At 40.3% G+C, this 24025-nt stretch overlaps 1 protein-coding gene across 1 annotated transcript in view; it reads left to right on the forward strand.

Moving 5' to 3' along the window:
• LOC127631158 (xenotropic and polytropic retrovirus receptor 1 homolog) overlaps positions 1-24025 on the forward strand; it is a 111611-nt gene that overhangs the window by 62872 nt on the left and 24714 nt on the right. Inside the window, exons 3-11 of the mRNA XM_052109167.1 lie at positions 2346-2447; positions 10235-10455; positions 11694-11843; positions 12103-12186; positions 12536-12617; positions 13748-13935; positions 14054-14233; positions 19293-19461; positions 20639-20833. Coding sequence (XP_051965127.1) covers positions 2346-2447; positions 10235-10455; positions 11694-11843; positions 12103-12186; positions 12536-12617; positions 13748-13935; positions 14054-14233; positions 19293-19461; positions 20639-20833 — 1371 coding nt within the window. The remainder of the gene's footprint in view (positions 1-2345; positions 2448-10234; positions 10456-11693; positions 11844-12102; positions 12187-12535; positions 12618-13747; positions 13936-14053; positions 14234-19292; positions 19462-20638; positions 20834-24025) is intronic.

The following is a 24025-nucleotide window of genomic DNA, read 5'->3' on the forward strand; positions in this document are numbered from 1 at the left end:
TCTGGCTCTACAGCCCTTTAAGTTCGAGGTGATCCACAGGCTCAGGGCGCAGATGGTTGTGACTGACTCTCTCTCCAGAAATGGGGGGAAGGAGGGAGTGGGCAAGCTGGATGTTGCCCCAGCCTGAGTCAGCGGTGGAGGTATGTGGCATAGGGGGCATGGTCATGTGTCTGTCTGTGGAAGGGAGGGAGGGAGAGCGGTAAGAATTGTCACCTGGGTTGTAATTACTCTTAACACCTGTCTCTCATTATAGTGATGGCGGAAGGGAGACCTGATAAGGCACACCAGAGCGTGAGAGAGGGAGAGAGTGCGATACAGAGTGTGAAGAGTTTGTTACTGTGAACATGATTTTATGCATGTTGGCCACAAAGAGCCCTTTTTGTATATATTCCTTGTGATGCTGAGAGAATAATAAAAATACTCACGTGTCATGTGTCTGTCTGCGGGAGAGGGAGAGCAGTAAGGCTTTCAATAATTACTCTAACACTTGTTTCTCATTATAGTGATGGTGGAGGGAGACCTGATAAGGCATACCAGAGCATCAGAGTGGGAGAGAGAGCAACACGAGAGTGTGAAGAGTTTGTTTCTGAGAGCATGATTGTGTGCATGTTGGCCACCAAGAGCCCTTTTTGTTTATATTCCTTGTGATGCTGAGAGAGTAATACAAAGACTCACATAGACTGTTTGCTGTCTCCTGACTCCTCCATTGCCCATGAACTCAGAAACTAGCACAATGATGTAGGTCTAGTCTTCTTTCAAATCAGACAAAGACAGCAGAATAAATAGGAACCCAAATGCAGGTTTATTAATACAAAATAAAACATGTATAATCCCTAACTGAAGAACTCTAAACAAAACAATGAAGAAAAGGGCTCAGCATGAAGAGAAAATCAATATGGGATCAGGAAGTCTATCTGGGTAGCTCAAGACGAGACTAGACAATGAAGAGTGTTTGGTGTGACTATCTACTGTATAGAATCCATGATGAGATCGTTAACAACTGTTCATGTGTGGATGATTAGAATTCCAGAAAGTTGGAGCAGGGAAACGAGGGGCAGAGCCTGAGGAGAGCGTGACATTTATGTGTTGTTGTGGAGGTGCACAGATATGAGGAAGTAAAGAATGAGTCATTTTGGCAGCTTGGTTTCAACAAATTCTTTATTTGCCGTAAGGAGGAAGTTTTGTGTTCTGAAACTTACAGTATGTTTTTATAGTGCAATGACCTCTTATTCAGTATGTCAAAAGATCGAGGAAAATTGTATTCCTCATGTCATGACCCCTTTAACATATTTAATAACTAAGTAGTTTGAGTTGCTGAATCTAACAATGCTTTTTCACTTAAAGAACAGAAAGCAGACTCAATTATACTGTGGATACAGCAGAAACGGGAATAAACTAACCTTAAAGGAATAGTTCACCAAACAATTTAACTTTTCTCATAATTTACTCACCCCCATGCCAGATATGTGTGACTTACTTTCCGGTCGGGCTGGTCAAAGGTGTGGATTTATAGTAAAAAAGACTTAAATATTGATTATTCTCACCCACATCCATCATATAGTTTCAGAAGACATGGATTTAACCCCTGGAGTCAAATGAATTACTTTTATGCTGGCTTTATGTGATTTTTGGAGAATAAAAGTTCTGGCCAACATTTATTTGCATTGTATGGCTCTACAGAGCTGAGATATTCTTCTAAAAATCTTCATTTGTGTTCTGCAGACACATGTGGGATGGCATGAGAGTAAGTAAATTATGAGAACATTTTCATTTTTGGATGAACTATCCTTTTAATATCACACCATCAGAAATAAAGATTAAATCTACTGCTTTGTAACCACAGACTGAAAATGTTTTTCTATGTGAAGTGAAGCAGTCTGAATTTTTTCAGGTTATAATAGTTGATGCATAGTCTACATAACAACTTAAATGTGTGTGTGATCAGCGGTGCCGTAAAATCTTCTAATAGAGTCTAAAAGCTTTCACCTGCACTCTCACTTATTTATAGAGAGTAGCATCTCAGCCAAAAGCCTCAGGCATCCCTCACTTTAAGAGAGCAGAACTGAACAGGCTTTGAGGTTGATATCTGCACTCTAAAGGATTTGTAAAAATTGAGCATTCATCAGAATATTAGAGTCTATCCCACACAAGCAAATCACAGCTACACATCTTAAAAAAAAGCACTGGTTTTATGACTCTCTATGCTCTTAAAGTCTATGAAAAGGTTGATGCTGTTAGTGTTGTTGTGGGTTTGGGACACATCACTCTCCAGTCCTTAAGTGGATTAGTACCCACTATATGTAAACATGAACATAGATTAACTATTTGTCTCTTGTCTCTTGCAGTCACGGATGAAGACACTGTCAAACGGTACTATGCCAAGTTTGAGGAGAAGTTCTTTCAGACCTGTGAAAAGGAACTCTCCAAAATCAACACATTCTATTCAGGTATTGTTTTTCCTAAACCCCATGAAAAATACAACTGAGGATATTAATCAAACCTTCAAATTGAAATGATTAGCAATCTGTCTCCATAAACAAAGTAAATCTAATTATCAAATATTCAAAATGTTCTGGAAACGTTTTTTCTGAAGAGTAGAGATGAATTAAAGATCTCAGATTATCAATATATTTTCATGTTTTATTACATATTAACTGTTGTTACTGGTTATACTTCTGTTATACAACTATTGTCTATGATCATGTATGATCAAGTTATTTCATAAAAACGTGGTGCTGATGGAATTAAACTTTATTGTGAGTGGATGAACTGCAGTAGCCTGCCAAATGCTGGTATGGGATTCCCTATGTATGAGGTCTGTGTGTACCGCACTATTAGGAAACATGATGTAATGCATAATGCCTGCTGTAGTCATTTTGACATGTGTCAAGGGGAATGGACTATGTTTGGACTCATAATATATGCATACTGCAACATAAGCTGTGTTGTGGCAGTGACTGCAGGATCACTGGAATGCCTAAGCTCCACTGCCCCTAGTGGATGGTTAAGAAATAGCACAAAAGACAAATATTTTCTCGTTTGGAAGTGACATTGATGCCTCATTTGGATATTTATTCATTGTGCTTTGCACAAAAAGTTTGCAAACTTCAGAAATTAGAGTATAAAAATAGTTAGTCATTATTTACTCAACCTCATGTTGTTTCAAACTTGATTGACGTACTGTCTTCTAATGAGTGACAAAAGGAGTTAGGCAGAATATTAGGGACTGATACCCTCAGTCACCATTCACTTACATAGCATTTTGTTCTTAATACAATGAAAGTCAATGGTGACTGAAGCTGTCAGTTCAAAATATTCTATCTAACATTTCCTGTTGTGCTCAATTGAAGAAATTAAATTAATAATTTAATTAAAAAAATATCAATAAAGAAAAGGATAGCAGTAAATTAATTCTGTTTATAATCAGGATTTAGTCTTTTAATTCCCCAGTTGCCACTGAAAATCATTCACCTCCTGTTACAGGTTTGCCAGATAGACCAAAATAAACTTATCGAGTTGCCCGGCCAAAAAAAGCTTGTCAAGTCCATTAAGCTGTAAAAATCGCTGACCCCATACTTTATCTTATTTTTTCCTCTGACAAAAAAAACTATGTCATCAACCAAATAAAATAAAACAGGAAATAAAAGGAAAAGATAATATTCTGTGTAGATCTAAATAAATGTTCTATGTATTGTAATTATAAATACTAATAATATTTAGCCAGTTTCAAATCTGCAAATTATGTGCTCTTTGTTAGAGATTTGACAGTATAGTTGTTTTTTTGTGACCAGTAGATAAAAATGATTTTAATGTTTTAGTTTTCCTTAAATCATACACATAACGTCTACGTATGTGACCTCCGTTCCCCGATGGAGGGAACGAGACGTTGTGTCGGAGAAGCGACACTAGGGGTCTCTCTTGAGCGCCGAATATGCCTTTGACTTATGAAAAAAGGCCAATGAGAAGTTGGCAGACAGTATTTGCATACCCGCCCCGGACATTTAAGCTGGCAAATACGATGAGTTCATTCAGGATTTTTCTGAGGAAATGGTCCGGCCACAACAGTGGCTCGGCTCAGCGACGTGGCGGGGAGGACACAGCGTCTCGTTCCCTCCATCGGGGAACAGAGGTGTAAAGTGATCAATGGAAAGGAGGAGGCGAGAACCGGCTTTTCAATATAAATAATAGTTTCATGATAAACTTAAAAGACAACATAAACACACACATGACGGACATGTCCGTAAACGATCTCTCTCTCCCGCATGATCCTCTGTAGTCGAACTTTATCCATCACGGTGCATTAACTAGCCTAATACGGGACCGGGTGTGTAGGATCACGACCCGGCCCCGCCCTCCGCCCTGCCACAAGAGGTTACATACGTAACCTAGACGTTCCCCTTCTGTCGCTCTCTCGACGTTGTGTCGGAGAAGCGACACTAGGGGTCCCACTTAAATCAGGCCATGCGCTGAGCCATGTATGTGAACTGCTGATACAGAAGCGGGCAGGTATTCTCACATGCAAACGTGACCAGCTGTATCAGACTGCACATACTCTTCCCCAATGCCCCATAAAGTCATCAGAATCCTTCTGGTTACCCTGACGATGGAAACAAGGTGATGCTCGCCAACCTGGGAATGGGCCAAGCCTGGCTGGGCCTCTTTTCTCTCTATGTTTCTCGCATAGAGTAATTACGGCCGGGGCCCTTACATGCATCAAGGGAAGGGGGTCTTACCCAGTTTCCTATTCTTTCAGGGGGGAAAGACCCTGCGGAGACCACACCTACCCTGTAGGGGAGGTAAAGGTGGTGAATACATCACATGGGCCGCTTAGGTCCTATGTGGAAAAAATGACGATCCAACCTCAAAGAGGGGGGAGTTGCTACTGCACGGCGACTGAAGGCAGCTGGGACTGCCTAAGGTAGACACAGGGTCCCTTCGCAAGGGCACAGTACCACGGAAAATACACACAGGGGGAGTCCGCAGGAGTCTTTGACCTGTGGAGTACCTATTCCAGTACAGGGTAGATTAAGTACCCGCAGTGGATTGGGTCGGCGAGTTCCTCCGCTGAACTGCGGACCCACGAGGGCTAGGGAGGAATCATCCAGGGATCCGAGAGATGGGGTCTCCTGGGAAAAACAGGCGCATGGTTTTCCAGCTGAGGGAAAGGGTGCTAGGCGCAAGTGATTCACCCGGCCAGTTTGTCAGCGTGTTACCGAGTTCTATGGGCTCAGACTTGAGAGAACACGGGATGATACTGACTCAACCCGGAGATTGTAAAAGGTATTAGGTGTTGCCCACCCTGCTGCTCTACAAATGTCTGCCAGGGAGGTGCCCCTGGCCAGTGCCCACGAGGACACTTCTGGTTGAGTGCGCTCGAACCAGCAAGGAGGGGGCACGGCCTGGGTGTGATAAGCCAATGAAATGGCATCGACAACCCAGTGGGCAAGCCTCTGTTTGGAGACAGCGTTCCCTTTCCGCTGTCCCCCGAAGCAGACAAAGAGCTGCTCAGAACGTGTAGAGCTCTGCGTGCGGTCCAAATAGGTACGCAAAGCACTTACCGGACACGGCAACGAAAGGGCTGGGTCTGCCTCCTCCCGGGGCAGCGCTTGCAGGCTCACTACCTGATCTCTGAAGGGTGTGGTAGGAACCTTGGGCACATAGCCCGGCCGCGGTCTTAGGATCACATATGTGTCTGCCGGACCGAACTCCAGGCAAGTGTCGCTGACAGAGAACGCTTGCAGATCCCCGACCCTCTTGATTGAGGCGAGCGCGATCAGCAGGGCCGTTTTGAGAGAGAGGGCCCTGAGTCCAGCTGAATCTAGTGGCTCGAAGGGGGGGTCACTGGAGGCCCATGAGGACCACTGAGAGATCCCAGGAGGGGAACAGGCTTGGCCAGGAGAGATTTAACCTCCGGGCGCCTCTTAGGAACCTGATAATTGTGTTGTGCTTACCCAGAGACTTGCCGTCTACTGCATCATGGTGAGCTGCCATGGCAGCAACATACACCTTTAGGGTGGACGGAGACAGCCTCCCCTCCAACCTCTCCTGCAGAAATAAAAGCATTGACCTAACTGTGCACCTCTGTGGGTCTTCAGCCCGGGAAGAACACCAATTTGTGAACAGGCGCTACTTTAGGGCATAAAGGTGCCTGGTAGAAGGGGCTCTGGCTTGGTTGATCGTGTCTACGACAGCAGGTGGTAGACCGGCTAGATCTTCCACATCCCATCCAAGGGCCAGACGTGGAGGTTCCAGAGGTCTGGGTGCGGATGCCAGAGCGTGCCCCGTCCCTGAGAAAGTAGGTCCTTCCTAAGGGGAATTCGCCAGGGATGGGCTGTTGCGAGAAGCGTAAGGTCCGAGAACCAAGTCCAAGTGGGCCAGTACGGAGCCACTAAGGTGACTTGCTCCTCGTCCTCCCTGACCTTGCACAGCACCTGTGTAAGAAGGCTCACTGGGGGGAATGCATACTTGTGAAGCCCCGTGGGCCAGCTGTGTGCCAGTGCGTCTGCCCCGAGGGGAGCCTCTGTTCGGCGTACCAGAGCGGGCAGTGGGAGGTTTCTCGGTAGGCAAACAGGTCTACCTGGGCCTTGCCGAACCGTTCCCAAATCAACTGGACCGACTCGAGTCTGAAGCCAGTGCTGAAGTGGTCTCATATGCATAAACCCCAGCGGTGTGACCACCGTGGAGGATGCCATATACCACAGAAGCCTTTGGAAAAGTTTTAAAAGGACCATTGTGCCTGGCTTGAAGGAAGCGAGGCATTTCAGCACTGACTGCGTACGCTCGTTGGTGAGACGTGCTGTCATTGAGACTGAGTCTAACTCCATACCGAGAAAAGAGATGCTCTGAACCGGGGTGAGCTTGCCCTGATGCCCCAAATGGCTGAGGTGCCTGAGCACCTGGTCTCTGTGCGTGCATAGTAACTCTCGCGAGGGGGCCAAGATGAGCTAATCGTCGAGGTAGTTGAGTATGCGGATGCCGGCTTCTCGGAGCGGGGCAAGATCTGCCTCTGCGATTTTCGTGAAGATGCGAGGGGACAGAGACAGGCCATAGGGGAGGACTTTGTACTGATACGCCTGGCCGTCGAATGCGAACCGTAGAAAGGGCAGTTGTCGTGGCAGAATCGAGACGTGAAAGTATGCGAGAGAGAGACGGGGGGCGTCCACCTTCTGCGGGGAGCTCGACGCTGGGGCTGGGAGCTGGGCCCACTCTTGTTTGTTGAGGCGGAGCAACACTTTCTTTCTTTCTTGAAAGCCGCAGGAGGACGCCCTCGGCGAGCAGATGGGGCATGGCCCGTGGCGGCAGGTTTGCGGCAGGGCAAGATGTGTGAAATAGACTCCGTCTGTTTCTTCACCGCTGAAGACTGCTGGGCGGAGTCGTCAAATGGTGTCGCCGAATGAACGGAGCTGGGAGACGGGAGCGTTGGAGAAAGTGTGCTTTGTCTACCTCCTGTACTGCAACCAGGTCCAGTCCATGTGTTATGTTTCCGGACCATGAGGGTGGCCATCGCCTGTTTGAGTGCAAATTTTGAAGTGCCTTGGCCCAGTGGACTTGCAGGAGGGGGCCATGGCATGCAGGGCGGAGCGGTCTGGGACCGTTCCACCGCCGAGGGTAGCGGAGGAGCGATGAAACTCAGCTTAGTCAACTTGTCATGCACATCCTTGAAGAAAGGAACCGGGGTGGCGGCTGTGAGCGGCGAGGTGGCGGCCCAGGCGAGTCATCCGCGTCAGACGCCGCTGTAACGCTCTCCGTTGCAGCGGTGACGTCGTCACCCAATGTCCGGAAGCTCAAAGGACCAAACGGCCGGCCGATAAGCGGACCGCACTCATCCCGAGCTCGGGGGAAGCAAGCAAGCAAGCGTGCCGGGGAGGCGGGGTGTTTCGATGGGAATTTACCCGGCGAAACGGAGCCCGTCATTATCCCCAGATCGTCTTCATTGACCGCGGCGCCTGCCCCAATCCCGTAGGAAGGAGGCGAGGCGCGGGGGGGGCGGCTGAAGTGGCTTTCTCTCATTACAAAAGATATCCGCGACCTCTATGCTGCATGGCTATGTTCTCGCTCTGAGAACATAACCATTCATAAAACGCTGCCTGCGTGTGATCGCAGCCCAGGTACGCGAGGCAGCTTTTATGACCGTCAGAGGTGGGGAGACATCAACCGCATCCAAAAACTACACAGGGGCAGAAAAACGTCTTTAAAAAGACGCGTCCTGAAAAGGACATTCAACGGCAGCTGTGTACTATGTACAAAAACACGTCTATCTGAACGGTTACTGGAAGAAATTCACTTGTATTAGATAGAGCTTGATTTGTGAAAACATGTAAAGGCGGTATGTGGTAACCGTGAGATCCCTATTAATTTTGGGATAGGTAAAGAGGTGCCAGGTGGCTAAACAAAGACGCTGCCACATGTTGATGAGAATTAAATCACATTTTCATGCAGGACTGTTTTCGGCACACACTGCAAATTATTTAAAAAATATATATATTTTCGCAGCTGCCGCGTGTCATTTATCAATCTATATCCATCCATCCGTTCATTAATTCTATCTTGGATGCATAAACTTTCTTTATTTCAAAGTGTGGTTTATTTCTCTTTAATCTCGTGTGCTCTGCTCCATGTCTGTTGCTAGAAGGTTCCTGTAATATGAGATGGACACATTGGGTATTAATTTATAATGATCATCAATTCTTAAATTTCGTTATTGATGCATTGAAATTTCTTTAATACATTGATGCACCATGAAGCATCGATGCATTTTTCCACCCCTACTGCCTAATAATCCCCATCCATTAAGTGGCTGTAACATTCTCCTCTCTCCTCTCCACCAACAGCTGATGTGTGGTGTGATGTGATATGTGGTGTGATGTTAGCAGTGTGCATCATCCAGGTGGATGCTGCACACTGGAAGTGGTTGAGGAGAGTCCCCTGTTCACTATGTAAAGTGTCTGAGCAAAATTCTCTGCTCTGAGCCAGATTCGAACTGGCGATCCCAGACATAAAAGTCGGGGCCAGGGCTGTCACTCGAAGTCATAGGGCCTGGGGATGCAATTAAGGCCTCAGCCCCCATATATACTAAGACGCATTCATAGGACCTCCCTTGTAACAAGGCCTGGCACAACGGTACAGGTCTGTTCTGGGCTGGTAACAGAAAGTTTGTACTATAGGTTCAAATCCCACAAGAAGAAGCTCCATGAATTACACCCCTGAGCAAGACACTGAACTCTATATTACTCCTGATGGTTTGGCCCTCACTTTGAAAAATTAAGTGTCTTTTTATATGACAATGTTTCCATGAAGTGTTAGAAGATCAAGGCATATATGGGATCTGTCTGCTTCATTCTCTCCTTCTCACTCACTTTTAGCCTTCACTCTGTTGATCTCTCACATAGGGTCATAACACATATGCTTCCAGCATTTACACATATCCTAAACCTACTACCCTCTTTCCTCTTCCTCTAAAAGTGAAATGGGCGAGAAGGGTCCTGTTTACAAAACTGTGCTGGGACGCAGGCCAGCATGGATAATGCTGTCTGCGATATCGTTCTTCCAGGAAAAGCATTGTCTCCATCAGGAAATCTGTCTGCTGCTTCACTCTCTGGTTAATGGGTAAAATGAGGGACTTATTTACCATGAAGAATGGATTCTAATGTTTCTCATTATACACATATAAGCCAAGCAGGCTTTATGTCTGTCAATAGAAATAGTTTTAACACCGTTTTAAATGTTCTTCCTTAGGCCTGCTGCTCATCCATGCTTTTAGGTTTCCATGTTTTTACAAAGATGAAAAATAATTTTGTCACAGATTGTTCACAGTTGTTACTGGTAACATTAGTATGATTCTGAGAGCAAATTAAAAAAAAACATAAAAGTGTGAATTATTTTTTTTAATGTTAAAATCCTCTTATGTTCCAGCTAAACCTTTACTGTAGAGACTGTAAGTAAGCCATTTGCACATTTATATCCTTGCAAAGTGTAAATGCTATGGCTCCATGGTGCTATCCAATTTTTTTTTTAAAGCATCCCAAACAGCCCGACATGGCAACATTGATCCATCTAAGGCCATGTGTTTAGGACAGGACAACTGTATTTTTTTTTACCAGTGTCAGACAGGGGAGTGCTCATGAACCTGCTGGCAAACACAGCAATCATTTTTGCTGTACCGTTTGGTGATACTAGTGTCACAGATATGACACACTTTTTATTAAGCTTGTTCTTTGCATGGATATTTCCATAGAGAAACTTGCTGAGGCTCAGCGCCGATTCGCAACTTTGCAGAATGAGCTGCAGACGTCTCTGGATGCCCAGCGGGAGAGCAACGCTCCGGGGTTGCGCAGTGGTCGCAAAACAGTGTTCTCTTTGTCCAACCAGGAGCGCAACAAACATCGAAACATCAAAGATCTGCAGCTGGCCTTCAGCGAGTTCTACCTCAGTCTCATCCTCCTGCAGAACTACCAGGTCTGATATTTCTCAGCATGTTCAAGCCATTTATTTTTGTTTGTTTGTCTCCTTCTCTCTGAAATGTAATCTTCCTGACACCCTCTTAGGATTCTTGACCTTTCAACACTGTCTTTCTTTCTTTATATTATTTATTTATTTATTTTGGTTTGTTCTCTGCTGACATCTAACTAAAAGATACTGCTCTCAAAAAATATCAATATTTTTAAGTTCACACATTAAAAAAAAAAAAAAAAGTAAAACAAAAGTATTTTTATTAAAATAGTTATAATAATAATAATAAAAAGGAAAATAAATGCTCGGGTTTGAAAACACAATAAAACATGAATTAATTGAAATACAAAATTAAAGTCATTAAAGTCATTTCATTAAAGTAATAACTCACTGGGTTGAATTGGTTTAAATTGGGTTGAATGCCCTGTCGATATTATTTATTCAATTGAATATTGCACATTACAATTATATTTATTATCGACCAAAACAAATGTTTGTTTTACCAAAGTGATTTATTTTAATGATTACTAGATCTATTCATTATATTATCTATTAGAACAAAACCCAAGTATGATTGGATATATTTATCTTGTTTTAGGGATATTTAGGTATTTTAAAAGATAATATATAATCTAACTAAAAGATGCTGCACTAAAAAAAATATTGTTTTAAGTCCACACATTTCAATTTCATTACAAAATTCCATTAAATTAAATAGTGTGTTGTTTAACTAAATTTAATTAATATAACTTAAAAAATATTTAGGGTTGTTTTTTGTTTGTTTGTTTGTTTTTTCATTTTATTATAGATTGCTCAATTCAAGTGATGGAATTTTGTTACCTAAAAGAAAATTTATCTGTGTTATTTTCATATTAAATTTTGCTTCTCAAATAAATTCATATTGTTTTAAGGATGATTAGATTTTATTTGTAATTTTTTTTCTGGAAACCATGACATAAATACAGATTAAAGTGCTAGTTTGATGCAGGTTGTACCCAAAACACCATATTTGCTGGTCTCTTCAGATGGGTCCTAATTCATTCTGCTCAAATGTTACATCTACTCACTATATTCTATATCCTTCCAAAATGTCTTTCCTTGTATCTTTGTATTAAAATCTTTTACCTCTATTATATGTACTCACTCAGTACAGAATAACTAGAGGATTGCTATTTTCTGTGTTATTGGATGTGCAGCATCTCTACTTAATTGATATCTTCTGATTTACCGGAAACCTCATGCAGAATCTGAACTTCACTGGATTCCGGAAAATTCTGAAGAAACATGATAAGATTCTGGAAACACAACGTGGAGCCGATTGGCGTGTGGCCCATGTTGAGGTGGCTCCATTCTACACCTGTAAGAAGATCACACAGCTCATCTCTGAGACTGAGGTAGACAGCCTGGCTCCATGTATTTAACTTGACTTCCTGCTCATATCATAATCAGATTGCATTGCTGTTCCTGTAACTTACAAAGTGGAAAACTAGCTGCTCAATGCATAGCTGCTGAAGGTAATCAATGATGATAATAGCCTGTGCACTAAGGTGATGCTTTTATGGTATTTTCATCTCTCATGAACTAGAATATGAAATAACAGAACTTGAAATTTGTAGATAATAATAACCTGACTTTTGACCCCTGTGTGCCCAGGCTCTGGTGACCACAGAGCTGGAAGGAGGTGATCGTCAGAAGGCTATGAAGAGGCTAAGGGTTCCACCTCTTGGAGCTGCTCAGGTGAGAATCAACACAGCTTTACTGGCATAATTGCTAACATTTAAAGATTAAAATAATGGTAAATAGCCCATGAAAATAGTTCTGCACTGTATTTATAATGCAGTGCTCATAGTTCTAGGTCAATAACAGTTGTGTAAGCCCTGAAGAACTACATAACACTTAGTAGTCTGGCAGTGTGGGTGGTGGAGAGATACACCTGTGCAGGGAACATCATGTACAATATATAGCAGGATTAAAATACTTTTTTACAAATGATGTCTTTACCGAAGAGCCTTATGCAACATAGAAATACAAAAATACAATTTCTTAAGAACTTTAATGATCTAATATTTGCTTTATCTCGACTCAGCCTGCACCTGCCTGGACCACTTTCCGTGTTGGACTGTATTGTGGGGTCTTCATCGTCCTGGCTGTAGCATTCGTCCTTACTGGTGAGGTTATTTTCCTTTTTTCACACTGACACTAACAAAAAATACAATGATATTACTATGATTTTTGGGACATCTACCATGGTAATACCATGTTTTTATGGTCTATGTATGTACTATGTAATATCATGATAGAACTTTGGAATACCATGTGAAAACCATGATATGTGAATATGGTAATCAGGGACTAAAAATGGTTCAAGAATGAAACAGGAAACTAGAAAATGAGCATGTTTTAATGTAACCGAACACAGGAATGAAATCCCATTCAATTCTGTTCATCATAACCAAAGGGTTTATCACAGTACATTTTCGGAATTACACCAATTCCTGTTGCCTGAAAAAAATGAGGCCTCTTTCTTTTTTAGTAAAACTTTTGCATTCAGAGTGCAATAGGTGATGTTTAGTCCAAGCGTGCCCACACAGTGTGTGCGTGCATGTAGGAGAGAGAGATTTGGGCTATTAAATGATTGACCAAATGCATATTTTAAATATTAAAAAAATTGTGGGGGATATATTAAGAATACCTTTATTGAAAAGATGTTACTTTATATAGGCTAATGTATACTTTGCTTGTTATGATTTCTGTCCTGAAAATTCCCCACATGGGAGAAAATTTAATCTCTTATTTTTGCTTATTTTGGGTGAGGCAAGTCCCTTTTTTTGAGGTGCTTTTTTTTTTCTTGTGAGATCTGGAAACACTGCAACTGGTACATCGCCCACACTAAGTAAACTTGAAAATAACATTATTAACAATTCTTTTATTGCATTCTAACCGGTTAACATTTTGAAAGGAGGCTGTGGAACCGGAACTAAAAAAAAAAAAATACTGTTTCTGCTCAGAACGAATCGAAATGAAAATCATTGATTTTTAGTCCCTGATGGCAATCATTCAGTATCATGATATAGGTCAAATTACCAGGCTATTATTATCTGATCACTGTACCATGTACCACTGTTGTTCTGCAACAGTAATGTTTTGTAAGCTAGCACAAATCATATTTAATAATGTTGTTCATTCATGCATTCCTCCTTCATGTCTGCAAATAAAGTGCTTTCATTTGAAAGAACAGTACATTCTTATAGACATCCTTGTTATTGATCCATTGGTGTAATTGATCTTTCTCTGTCAGGTGCTTTTTTCATCCGTAATCAGAACATCTGGCCGCTGGTACGCATCTACCGTGGCGGTTTCCTGCTGATTCAATTTCTCTTCCTGTTGGGGATAAACACTTATGGCTGGAGGCAGGCAGGGGTCAACCACGTGCTGATCTTTGAGCTGAACCCTCGAAACAACCTCTCACATCAACATCTGTTTGAGGTGAAACACATGCCGTAGAGAAGAGCCTGCTGCTTTATAGGAGTTACTGCTTCTGGATGCTCAATTACATTTATTTGATATCTCTTTTTTATTATTTTATCTCTTTCTGTCTCTGTAGATTGCAGGATTTTGGGGGGTTCTTTGGTGTCTCAGTATCCTTTCCTGCCTGTTTGCGGACTACACTTTTCTCCCTATGCAGGCGAACCCCCTTATCCTCTACGGTTTTATGTTACTCTTCCTCGTTGTCCCTTTCAAAACTGCCTACTACAAATCCCGATTCTGGCTCATCAAACTGCTGGTGAGAGTCAAACCTGACATTATCAAGTTACTCTACTGATCTAGTTTTACACTTTTACTCTTGTGCATTACAGAATTCTTATGTTTTAAAAAGATGCAATACATCCACCAATAGAAAATGTGTGTCTCCGCCTTCCAAATGAAATCTCCTTGTTCCGACTTTTTCCGTCTTCAAAAGATTGCAGTCTAAAGTGAAAGCACTACTGTTCTTATAAATTGCTCATTACTTTACACTCTGCTTTTCTAAGCTAAAATAAAGGTTCCGGTTAGAACTAAAAAAGGTTTTACATTCTGATGTCATAGGAGAGTCTTTTTAAGAACCTACTTTTTCTCTGTAGAAAACAAATCTAAAAAGCCTCTTATAACAATCAAGAAAATATTTAATCTCCAAAGAACCACACAGCCAACTCAAGAACCCTATACAGTGAAAAAAACTGTTTTTGAAGAGGGTTATTTGCTGAATCTAAGGTGATTAACTTTTAAAAATAAAGGTTTGTAGATGGTTCTTTGCTGAACCTAAGGTGATGCATAGAACCATCTACAAACGTTTATTTTTAAAAGTGTATGCTAGGAAAACAAGTCAGCATTAGAGCAGTAGAGGTTCTGTTTAGTGTCTTTTAAAGATTGGCTGAAGTGTCAACATACAGATAGCATACATGTATATTAAAGAACTTGTGTTTATTTTTTTTAAGGAATGTTCAGGGTTCAATACAAGTTAAGCTCAATCCACAGCATTTGTGGCTTAATGTCAATTACCACAAAAGGTAATTTTGACTGGACCCTCCTTTTCTTAAAAAGAAATTGTGGTTACAGTGAGGCACTTAAAATGGAAGTGAATGAGGACAATAAAAGTGAATGTGGCCAATTTTTGGAGGGTTAAAACACAGAAATTTGAAGCTTACAATTTTATAAAAGCACTTGCATTCATTCTTCTGTTAAAACTTGTGAATTATTTGAGCTGTAAAGCATTTATGGATTGGCCCCCATTCCCTTCCATTGCCTCACTGTAACGCAGATTTTTGCCTCTTTTTTTTTTTTTTTTTAAAGAAGAGGAGGGACGAGTCGAAATTAATTTTGTGGTAATTAACATTATGCCACAAAAGCTGTCGATTGAGCTTAACTTTTACTGAACCTGGAATAGTCCTTTAAGGATATGACTAATCAGAATTATAAAAAATATTAATAAATGTGTCAGTTTGTCTTTGTTTTTATTGTGTCTTAAAGTGAACAAGCTATTAAAATTGTCTTGCTTTGCCTGGTTTAACACAATCAAGTAACAACATTTTTTATGAAATTACTCTTCTATCAGTAAAATCGCACCCATTTGATTTCTTAGCTAATTATTTAAGAGTTTTTTGGCTCATTTAAGCTGTCTTTGCAAACCTCATGTTTTTTTCTGTTTCTTTATTACTTTCTCTGCCTTTGTGCATTTGTTTTATTCCAGTAATAATTGTTTTTCTTTGACCTGTGGTATACAGGAGCAATGTGTGCTTTCTGTGCATGTGTGTTTATATATGTGTATGGAATAAAGTGTGTGTCTGTGAGCTTTGTGTGTGTGTACACATGTGATTATGCGTGTGTCTCTCGCTGTGTGACACTAAAGGTGAGGGAAAATAGATTGCAGCTCTATATCTTCGGATGTGAAGGCTGTGACTGTGCAATCATTATTGGGATGGAGCCATCAGCAGCTGCCTACCTCTATCTCACTGCCCTCCCCAAGTGTAATTGGCCTAGACTGGAGTCTTATTCAATGGAGCACACACAGACACACACACACACACACACACACACACACACACACACTTCCTGTAGCCTGTATCCAACAACAACTGATGGTCAAACAGTAGGTGGCCTTTTTCCCAGAGTTAAAATTCAAAGTCACATTCAAGGACCTCACACATTCTGCTGTAACTTTAAAATATACCTCACTTTCAGACCTGTTGAAAGGAATGATCAAAAAGGAAAATAATTGACCAATAAGGACAATTATTGGCACCCCTGTTTAAGATGTGGTCGAGGACTTCTAAAAATTCTCCTTTTTTTTTAAACAACATAGAACCCAAATGCAAAAAAAGAGAAAAATCCAACCTTTTATTTAAGTACATTACTTTGGTGGTAAAAAAATCACACATTTAGAAAAAAAAAAACTTGAAATCATGTGTCCCACAATTATTGGCACCCCTAACAATTCCGCTGAAAAATTAAATTGATTTTTTTTATATATATTTTTCTGTAGTTGCTAAAGTTGGTCAGGGTATCTAGGAACTTTTAATTAGTAATTCATGACTTCCTGTTTCCCTGGGGTATAAATATGACGTGACACAGAGGCCTAATTCTCTTACCCATTTGTCAACATGGCAAAGACAAGAGAACACACCATTCAAGTAAGGCAGATGTGTTTCGACCTTCATAAGTCAGGCAATGGCTACAAGAAAATAGCCACTCGCCTTAACTTGCCCGTATCTACAGTCAGAGGAATCATTAAGAAGTTTAAAACAACTGGAACAGTGACAAACAAGGCTGGAAGAGGTCCCAAGTTTATCTTGCCACAACGCACAGTGAGGAGGATGGTAAGAGAAGTAAAAAAAAGTCCTAAGCTCACTGTCACAGAATTGCATCAAAGAGTGGCATCTTGGGGTCACAAAGTCTCCAAAACAACCATCAGACGCTCTCTACATGCCAACAAGCTGTTTGGGAGGCATGCAAGGAAAAAGCCTTTAATCACTAACACTCACAAACGTAAACGTCTGGAGTTTGCTAAGCGGCACTGGGACTTCAACTGGGATTGTGTGCTTTGGTCAGATGAGACTAAGATTGAGCTTTTTGGCAACAAACACTCTAAGTGGGTCTGGCGTAAAACAAAAGATGAGTATGCCGAAAAGCACCTCATGTCCACCGTGAAGTATGGTGGAGGATCTGTGATGCTGTGGGCCTGTTTCTCTTCCAAAGGCCCTGGGAACCTTGTTAGGGTGCATGGCATTATGAACGCTTTGAACTACCAGGACATTTTAAATAAAAACCTGATGGCCTCTGCCAGAAAGCTGAAGATGGGTCGTCATTGGGTCTTTCAGCAGGATAATGATCCAAAACATGTGGCAAAATCTACACAAAAATGGTTCAGCAGTCACAAACTCAAGGTCCTCCCATGGCCATCTCAGTCCCCAGACCTCAACCCAATCGAAAACCTGTGGGGCGAGCTAAAGAGGAGAGTGCATAAGAGAGGACCCAGGACACTGGATGATCTAGAAAGATTGTGCAAAGAAGAATGGTCAAAGATCCCTCTCTCTGTGTTCTCCAATCTTGTGAAATGTTATAGGAGGAGATTAAGTTCTGTCTTGTTGGCAAAAGAGGGTTGTACAAAGTATTAACATCAGGGGTGCCAATAATTGTGGGACACATGATTTCAAGTTTTTTTTTTTTTCTAAATGTGTGATTTTTTTTTTACCACCAAAGTAATGTACTTCCATAAAAGGTTGGATTTTTCATTTTTTTTGCATTTGGGTTCTATGTTGTTAAAAAAAAAAAGGAGAATTTTTAGAAGTCCTCGACCACATCTTAAACAGGGGTGCCAATAATTGTGGAGGGCACTGTATATCCTTGTCCTTATGTCATTCCAAACATGTGTTTACTGTTATTTTTGGAACACAAAAGTAGAAACTGCCAATAAATCTTTATGCCGTTCTTTCCATACAATGACTGTTCTTAATGACCACATCTATCATGTTCGAAAAAGGACCATAAAACAACTATAAAAATAGACCATAATAGTTGTGGACTATATTCCAATGCTTTAGAAGAAATGCAATACCTTATATACGGAATAGACTACATTTAAGTTGCTATTCACTAATAAAGATTAAAAAATGATGCATCAAAATTATTTATGCCAAAATGGGAAATAACCCATAACTATACTTTTATGAAATTTTTATGGTGGGTTGGTTTTTGTCCATTTCGGAGCTTGGCCGACATGGTCATTTCAAACTGTCATTGTATGGAACAAGCTGCATTATGATTCTTCAAAAATGTCAACTTTTGTGTTTTACAGAAAGAAAAAAATAAATCAAATAAAAGCAAAGTGGTTTGGAACAACGTGAGAGTAAACAAATAATGCCATCATTTTCATTTATGGGTGAACTATTCCTTTATAGAATGTATTATGTGGGACTTCACCTGTTTCGTCAGGTAAATGGATCAGAGCTGGCCGTTCTCCCGATGGCCAGTTTGCCCCTGATCGGCACCAAAGAGCGTCGGCCCACTGGAAAAATGCCCGGTATGCCAGATTACCAGTCCAGCCCTGCTCGAGTATGATGGCTTGGATCGGTGTAGTGCAAAACAGTGTTGTAACAAAATGTCAGCACTGCCCTGAAGGCTGAGGGAGGTAGAATGTAATTTCATAGGGTAGTGAAAGCTACTGAAAAACCAAAAAGTAAAAAAACAATGTGACCCATGGGCATCATATGAAACTAACCGCAGTGTGTATATGCAAAGGCTCTTTTTTCTTTTTTTAATGAAAATACATTTTGCATCCTGACAAAAATGCAAATGCAAGTTGACAATAGTTTCTGTAAACATACCAGGCACTACAGTGATTGTTTGAGAAACCTGTTTGAAAACAGTCATTATTTTTGCTACTCTGTTGATTGTGGTGATGCTATGGCATAGAAATTACACACTTCATCTTTAAGATTAACAGATTGAAACAAAAAATGTAAAATGTTGATCATGTTCTGGGAGCACAAAGACCTTGTTACCTTAAAAACATTTGCATTGAAAAGACATTTAAAGCTGTTTTATTGGTAAGGTCAATGACTTGATATTACAAATCATGAGTCAATGAAAAAGCTATTGATTTTGTTTATTCAGCCAGCTGAGCTCTCATTAAGATCTTCACTTGCTCACTCATTGAGTTTACTCTGCCTGAGTGATAAATTGCCTCAGCCTAAAAGAAAAAACACTTCAGTTATCTTCTGTTGTTTATCGCTGTCCACAGTGCTTCCTGTGGGTATACAGTATGAATATTTATGGTTCATATTTTCTAATTTCTCTGTCTTTCTCAGTTCCGTGTGTTCACCGCCCCGTTCCACCGAGTGGAATTTGCCGACTTCTGGCTGGCTGACCAGCTCAACTCCCTGGTGATCGTGCTCTCAGATCTGGAGTATCTGGTCTGTTACTACAGCATGGAGCTGAAATGGGGGGAACTTAGTGGCTTGCTGCCCAACACATACGGTAATCCATCCTGAAATGCAGTGATTCAAACAGACCAATCCATTCACACACTGTGTGTTATCTCAGTTTCAACATTATATGTAATGGTAGATGAGTAAATGTCACAATTAGATGCTACTGATTGACAGCGTAGCTCTCAATTGAGCCACATAAAACATGAATTGAGATTACACACTGTAAACACAGACATCATTTCTTCAGGTTCACTGGAGTTTATAATTTGAAAAGGATCACAAAACTCAGCATTAGCAGCGGCAGGGCTGGACTGGTAATCTGGCATACCGGGCATATCGCTGGTGGGACGACGCACTTTGGGGCCGATCAGGGGCTGACTGGCCATCGGGAGAACCGATTCGGCCAGTGGGTTGGCCGCAAAATGGGCCGAACAGCCTGCGTTAAGCTAAAATGGGCTTAACGGACCACAAAACGGCACCACGATATGCAGAAAAGGACAGCAAATATTATATTTACTTAACCTTTACTAACACTTTATTTTAGTGTCCGTGTTACACATATTACATGTTGTTATATTTAATTACTATAATAATAACAATATATAAGTACAAACAGCTCTACAAAACTATTACACATTAGTTACGTAATTATAACTAATTTCATTAGTTTTACTAAGTAATTTCATATGTAATTACACAGTAACATGAACGCTGTAATATAAAGTGTGACCAAAGTAACATACCCAAACACAGACCCAAACACAGAGGAAAATAAATGGCTTTATTACAAAATAAATCAAAAATACAAACCAAAACTCTCACAAGGGTGAAAAACAAAACCAACCAAAGTCTTCAGGAAATCCCAGGAATACATTGACTTGAGATCACACGACTCACACGAGACTCAACAAAACAAACTGGCACAGAAAAGAACACAAGCGGGACTTATGTAGGAAAAAGGTAGATAGGGAGTAGATGCCGCCAATGATGTTAAATGGAGAACGAGCTGTTGCCAGGTAACGGATCTGTCGTTCTCCACGTGGAACATGCAAGACACAAGAGGGTGTGAGAGACAAGGCAACACAGGAAAAAACACTAAGACAAGACAAACAGATAGTCAGGGGAGGCACAGTCAGGCCAGACTGTGACAGTGTATATGTAAAGCTCTGTTTAGTATTTTGGGATATGCTTTGTTTACCAAGTTTCTTCCCTTTCTCCACCAGGTGATGAAAAGTGTAACAGCTACTCTTATGGTGTCCGCGCGATCATTCACTGTCTGCCTGCATGGCTGCGGTTCGTGCAGTGTCTACGACGTTATCGTGACACCAAGAGAGCCTTCCCTCACCTGGTGAATGCTGGAAAATACTCCACCACCTTCTTTGTGGTCACGTTTGCAGCCCTCTACAGAACTCATAAAGGTAAAAACAAACCCATTGCAGGTAAACATTATACAGTCTTTTGATTATGTGACCAGAACATTCACAGTCAAAGAAACTCATAAGATAATTATTTAGCTTGCAAAAATGGTGTGTGTGTGGCCATTGAAAAGTACTGTAGGTGGGTAAGAAAATTCAGTCCATGCTTTTAAGTAATTCTGTTTCGAGTAATTTCTATGATTTTATGAAGGATTCATATGAACTAGAAAAGGAAAGTTTGTCAAGAATTGAAAGTGTAAAATAGTTTAAAAGTTTGAAGGTTATAGGCCTTACAGATAATACCTAAAAATGTATGTCCACTCATGTGGACAGCAGAACTAAGTTGAGAAATGTTAAATAAACCAAGCTATAGAACATCAGATTTTGTTTATCAACTTGGGCAACAAAATATAAATATTTTCTCTTTGCACTGTCATACAAAATAGTTACAGTAAGTCCTGAAGAATTTTACCAATCAGAAATTAGCATAAATGATTTTGATTCAAAATAATGGCCAACATCATTCAATCACTGATTATAAATTCTAAATCTATGTACTGATTACCATTGTCCCATGTCTGCCAAACATGTTGAGCGGTACAAACATCATCTGCAGACTGAAACTGACTTTTGGTCGGCTGTTAGGAGTGAAAGCACTTGGCTGCATGGAAAAGCTATAGGATGCTCCTTTGCTTCCTATTTAGTGAAGGACTTAACCTCCAGTGTGCTCCCTGTCTGCACTGGTCGAAATGCACCTTATTTTCATCGTAAATTCATATAAAGCCTCTGAAACAAAACTTTTCAACATTTAGATGAACCCATTTATTCCCAATGTGATAAAGCAGTCACGTGTACAACCGATTTTCAGGGTTTTGCTCCTAAATCTCCTTTGTGTGTAGAACAAACATTTGCACCACTGTTTAAGCATCCTTCATTGAAACACCCCAATCTTCCATTATTGTTTGGTTTCTGGAGTAGAAAAAATGCGTGTGTGTGTCAGTGAGCGAATGATCTACAGCAAACCTTTTACATAACGTTGATTATTTTCACATCATAAAAATACAATAACAGGGTGATATGTACATATTATGGCCATGTGTAAGGGTCAATGACGCAACGTAAATTTTTTTTTTGTCCATATCTATTCAATTAAAAATACATAAAAAATGTGGTGTCCAGAAACAGTTAAAATATTAAAATCTTAATGCTGAAATTCTTGAAAAAAAATGTTGGCATGAATAGTGCAGAACAACATTGTTATTTCTTAAAAAAAATAAGCTGAGAAACAACTGTGTTTTAAAATATGATTCATTTTTAGAACAATTTTGTCCATCAAATTGAAGTCATGTGGTGTAACCAACATGTAGGTTGCCATTTTGTTGTTTATGCTGACCATAAAAAACATTAAACAGACACATTGATTCCCTCAAGACAAAGTGTGAAGTAAAAGGAAAAACAATCTGATAGTTATTTTGACATTTTTATGAAAAGGCACATTATGTTCTGGTTATGTGATGTAACCCTGAGAAAACTTCTTGATATTTTTTACTCAAAAATATGTTTAAAACAAATGTGCCTAAATAAAATGTGTTTGAAGCTTCTATTTTTTATTATTAATTGTGAAGTTGTTTATACTCTCATCCATAATACTCTCATTTATTATGGTTGCACAACATGACAATTTTAAAGTTTACATTTTATTTTGAAGTAAATGCTATAGGTTTTTCAAAAATGTATGAAACAAACTGGACACAAAGATTACATGTCTAAGAAATTGACACAAGTGTTTTAAACTAGATTTAATCTAGATTTTTAAAAGATTTCTTATTTTTAACACCTTGGACAACGTGTACAGTATGTAAGCATGCATAAAGAGCTATAACGTGATCTGATTTATAAAAACCTATTTGCCACCAAACACCATCCCCTGCATAATCACAGTCAAATTCCTACATCCGGGTAATATAAAGTCTTAAAGAGCATAAAGTATGCCATTAAGATTCCAGACATATCTTTTACTCTCATCTCTATCTACGATTAGTGTCTGATTATTCTGCCGCTGAAATCCATCTGAAATGCAAAGACTGCTGCTCAAACATTCTGCTATCTTTGCCTCTCTTTCTGTCTCACTCTCACACTTTTCAAACATTCAGCCTATATGCTTTCCCATATCTCTTCAGAAAGACAACTTTAGCTCAAATCGATCACCTCAAAGTAGTCGACTAAGCCATTTCATCCATTTCATTATTTATATACACCAGTGGCAGGCTGTGCATTTTAAGTCTAGGCCTTCAGTGTGATTCATGCCATTAAGAAAACACAGTTTCACTATTAATAAGACACCTTGTCCCTTTTGGCATCGTACTTTATGTCGCTAACATAACTAAGAATACCAATTGACATTTTAAAAACACATCCTCACACGAAAGCCAAAACTTTAAATGACACTTTAATGCTCAAGCAAGCCTAATTTTAACTGCATGACTGTTTTGTGAAATAAACGTCTCCCGAACAGATATGAATATACCAAGGAGGTCTATAATACCTGGAAAAATCTATCTAATAATATTTGCGATTTAAATGTTGCTTGCAATCAATTTCTTTTCATCAGGGTACATGGTTATGCTGCGTTCCATTCAAGTTGGTTGTGGGATATTCCTACTTGATATCTCCAACCATAAACTCTCATTAGAGATGTCTCCTAGCAACCCAACTGATAAACAATGCTGTAGCGCTAGCATTTGTGCTTCAGGTGTACGATTATCAAAAGAGATTATAATGTTTTATACACCTGTTTCTGCAGGCGTATGTTAAACAAGCTTTAATATCATGTAATGTGGAAACGAACTCATTTATCGATATTACTTAATAAAGTGAATTTTTATTTCTTACTTTGTATATCTCCCTGAGTGTCGACAAATTTGTGTAACATCATGCACCTGCATCTCGGTGGAAGTGCAGGTACATGAGAATTGAGAATTTCTGCACGAGCCTACAATTTGTAATTCTGACTTCAAGATTCATTCCATTGCACTTTTCCTAGTAGTAAGTTGGAAAATCAGAATTTCCGAGTTGAATGGAACGCAGCACTACTTTTCATAACTTGATCCGACACTGAATGCTCAAGCAGCCTAATTTACACTTTAAATTACTCCTGATGTTGCTATAACAATGCAAAAAGCACTTACCAATTAG

Source organism: Xyrauchen texanus, chromosome 37 (genome assembly GCF_025860055.1).
Source record: "Xyrauchen texanus isolate HMW12.3.18 chromosome 37, RBS_HiC_50CHRs, whole genome shotgun sequence".
In the NCBI taxonomy this organism is placed as follows: Eukaryota; Metazoa; Chordata; class Actinopteri; order Cypriniformes; family Catostomidae; genus Xyrauchen; species Xyrauchen texanus.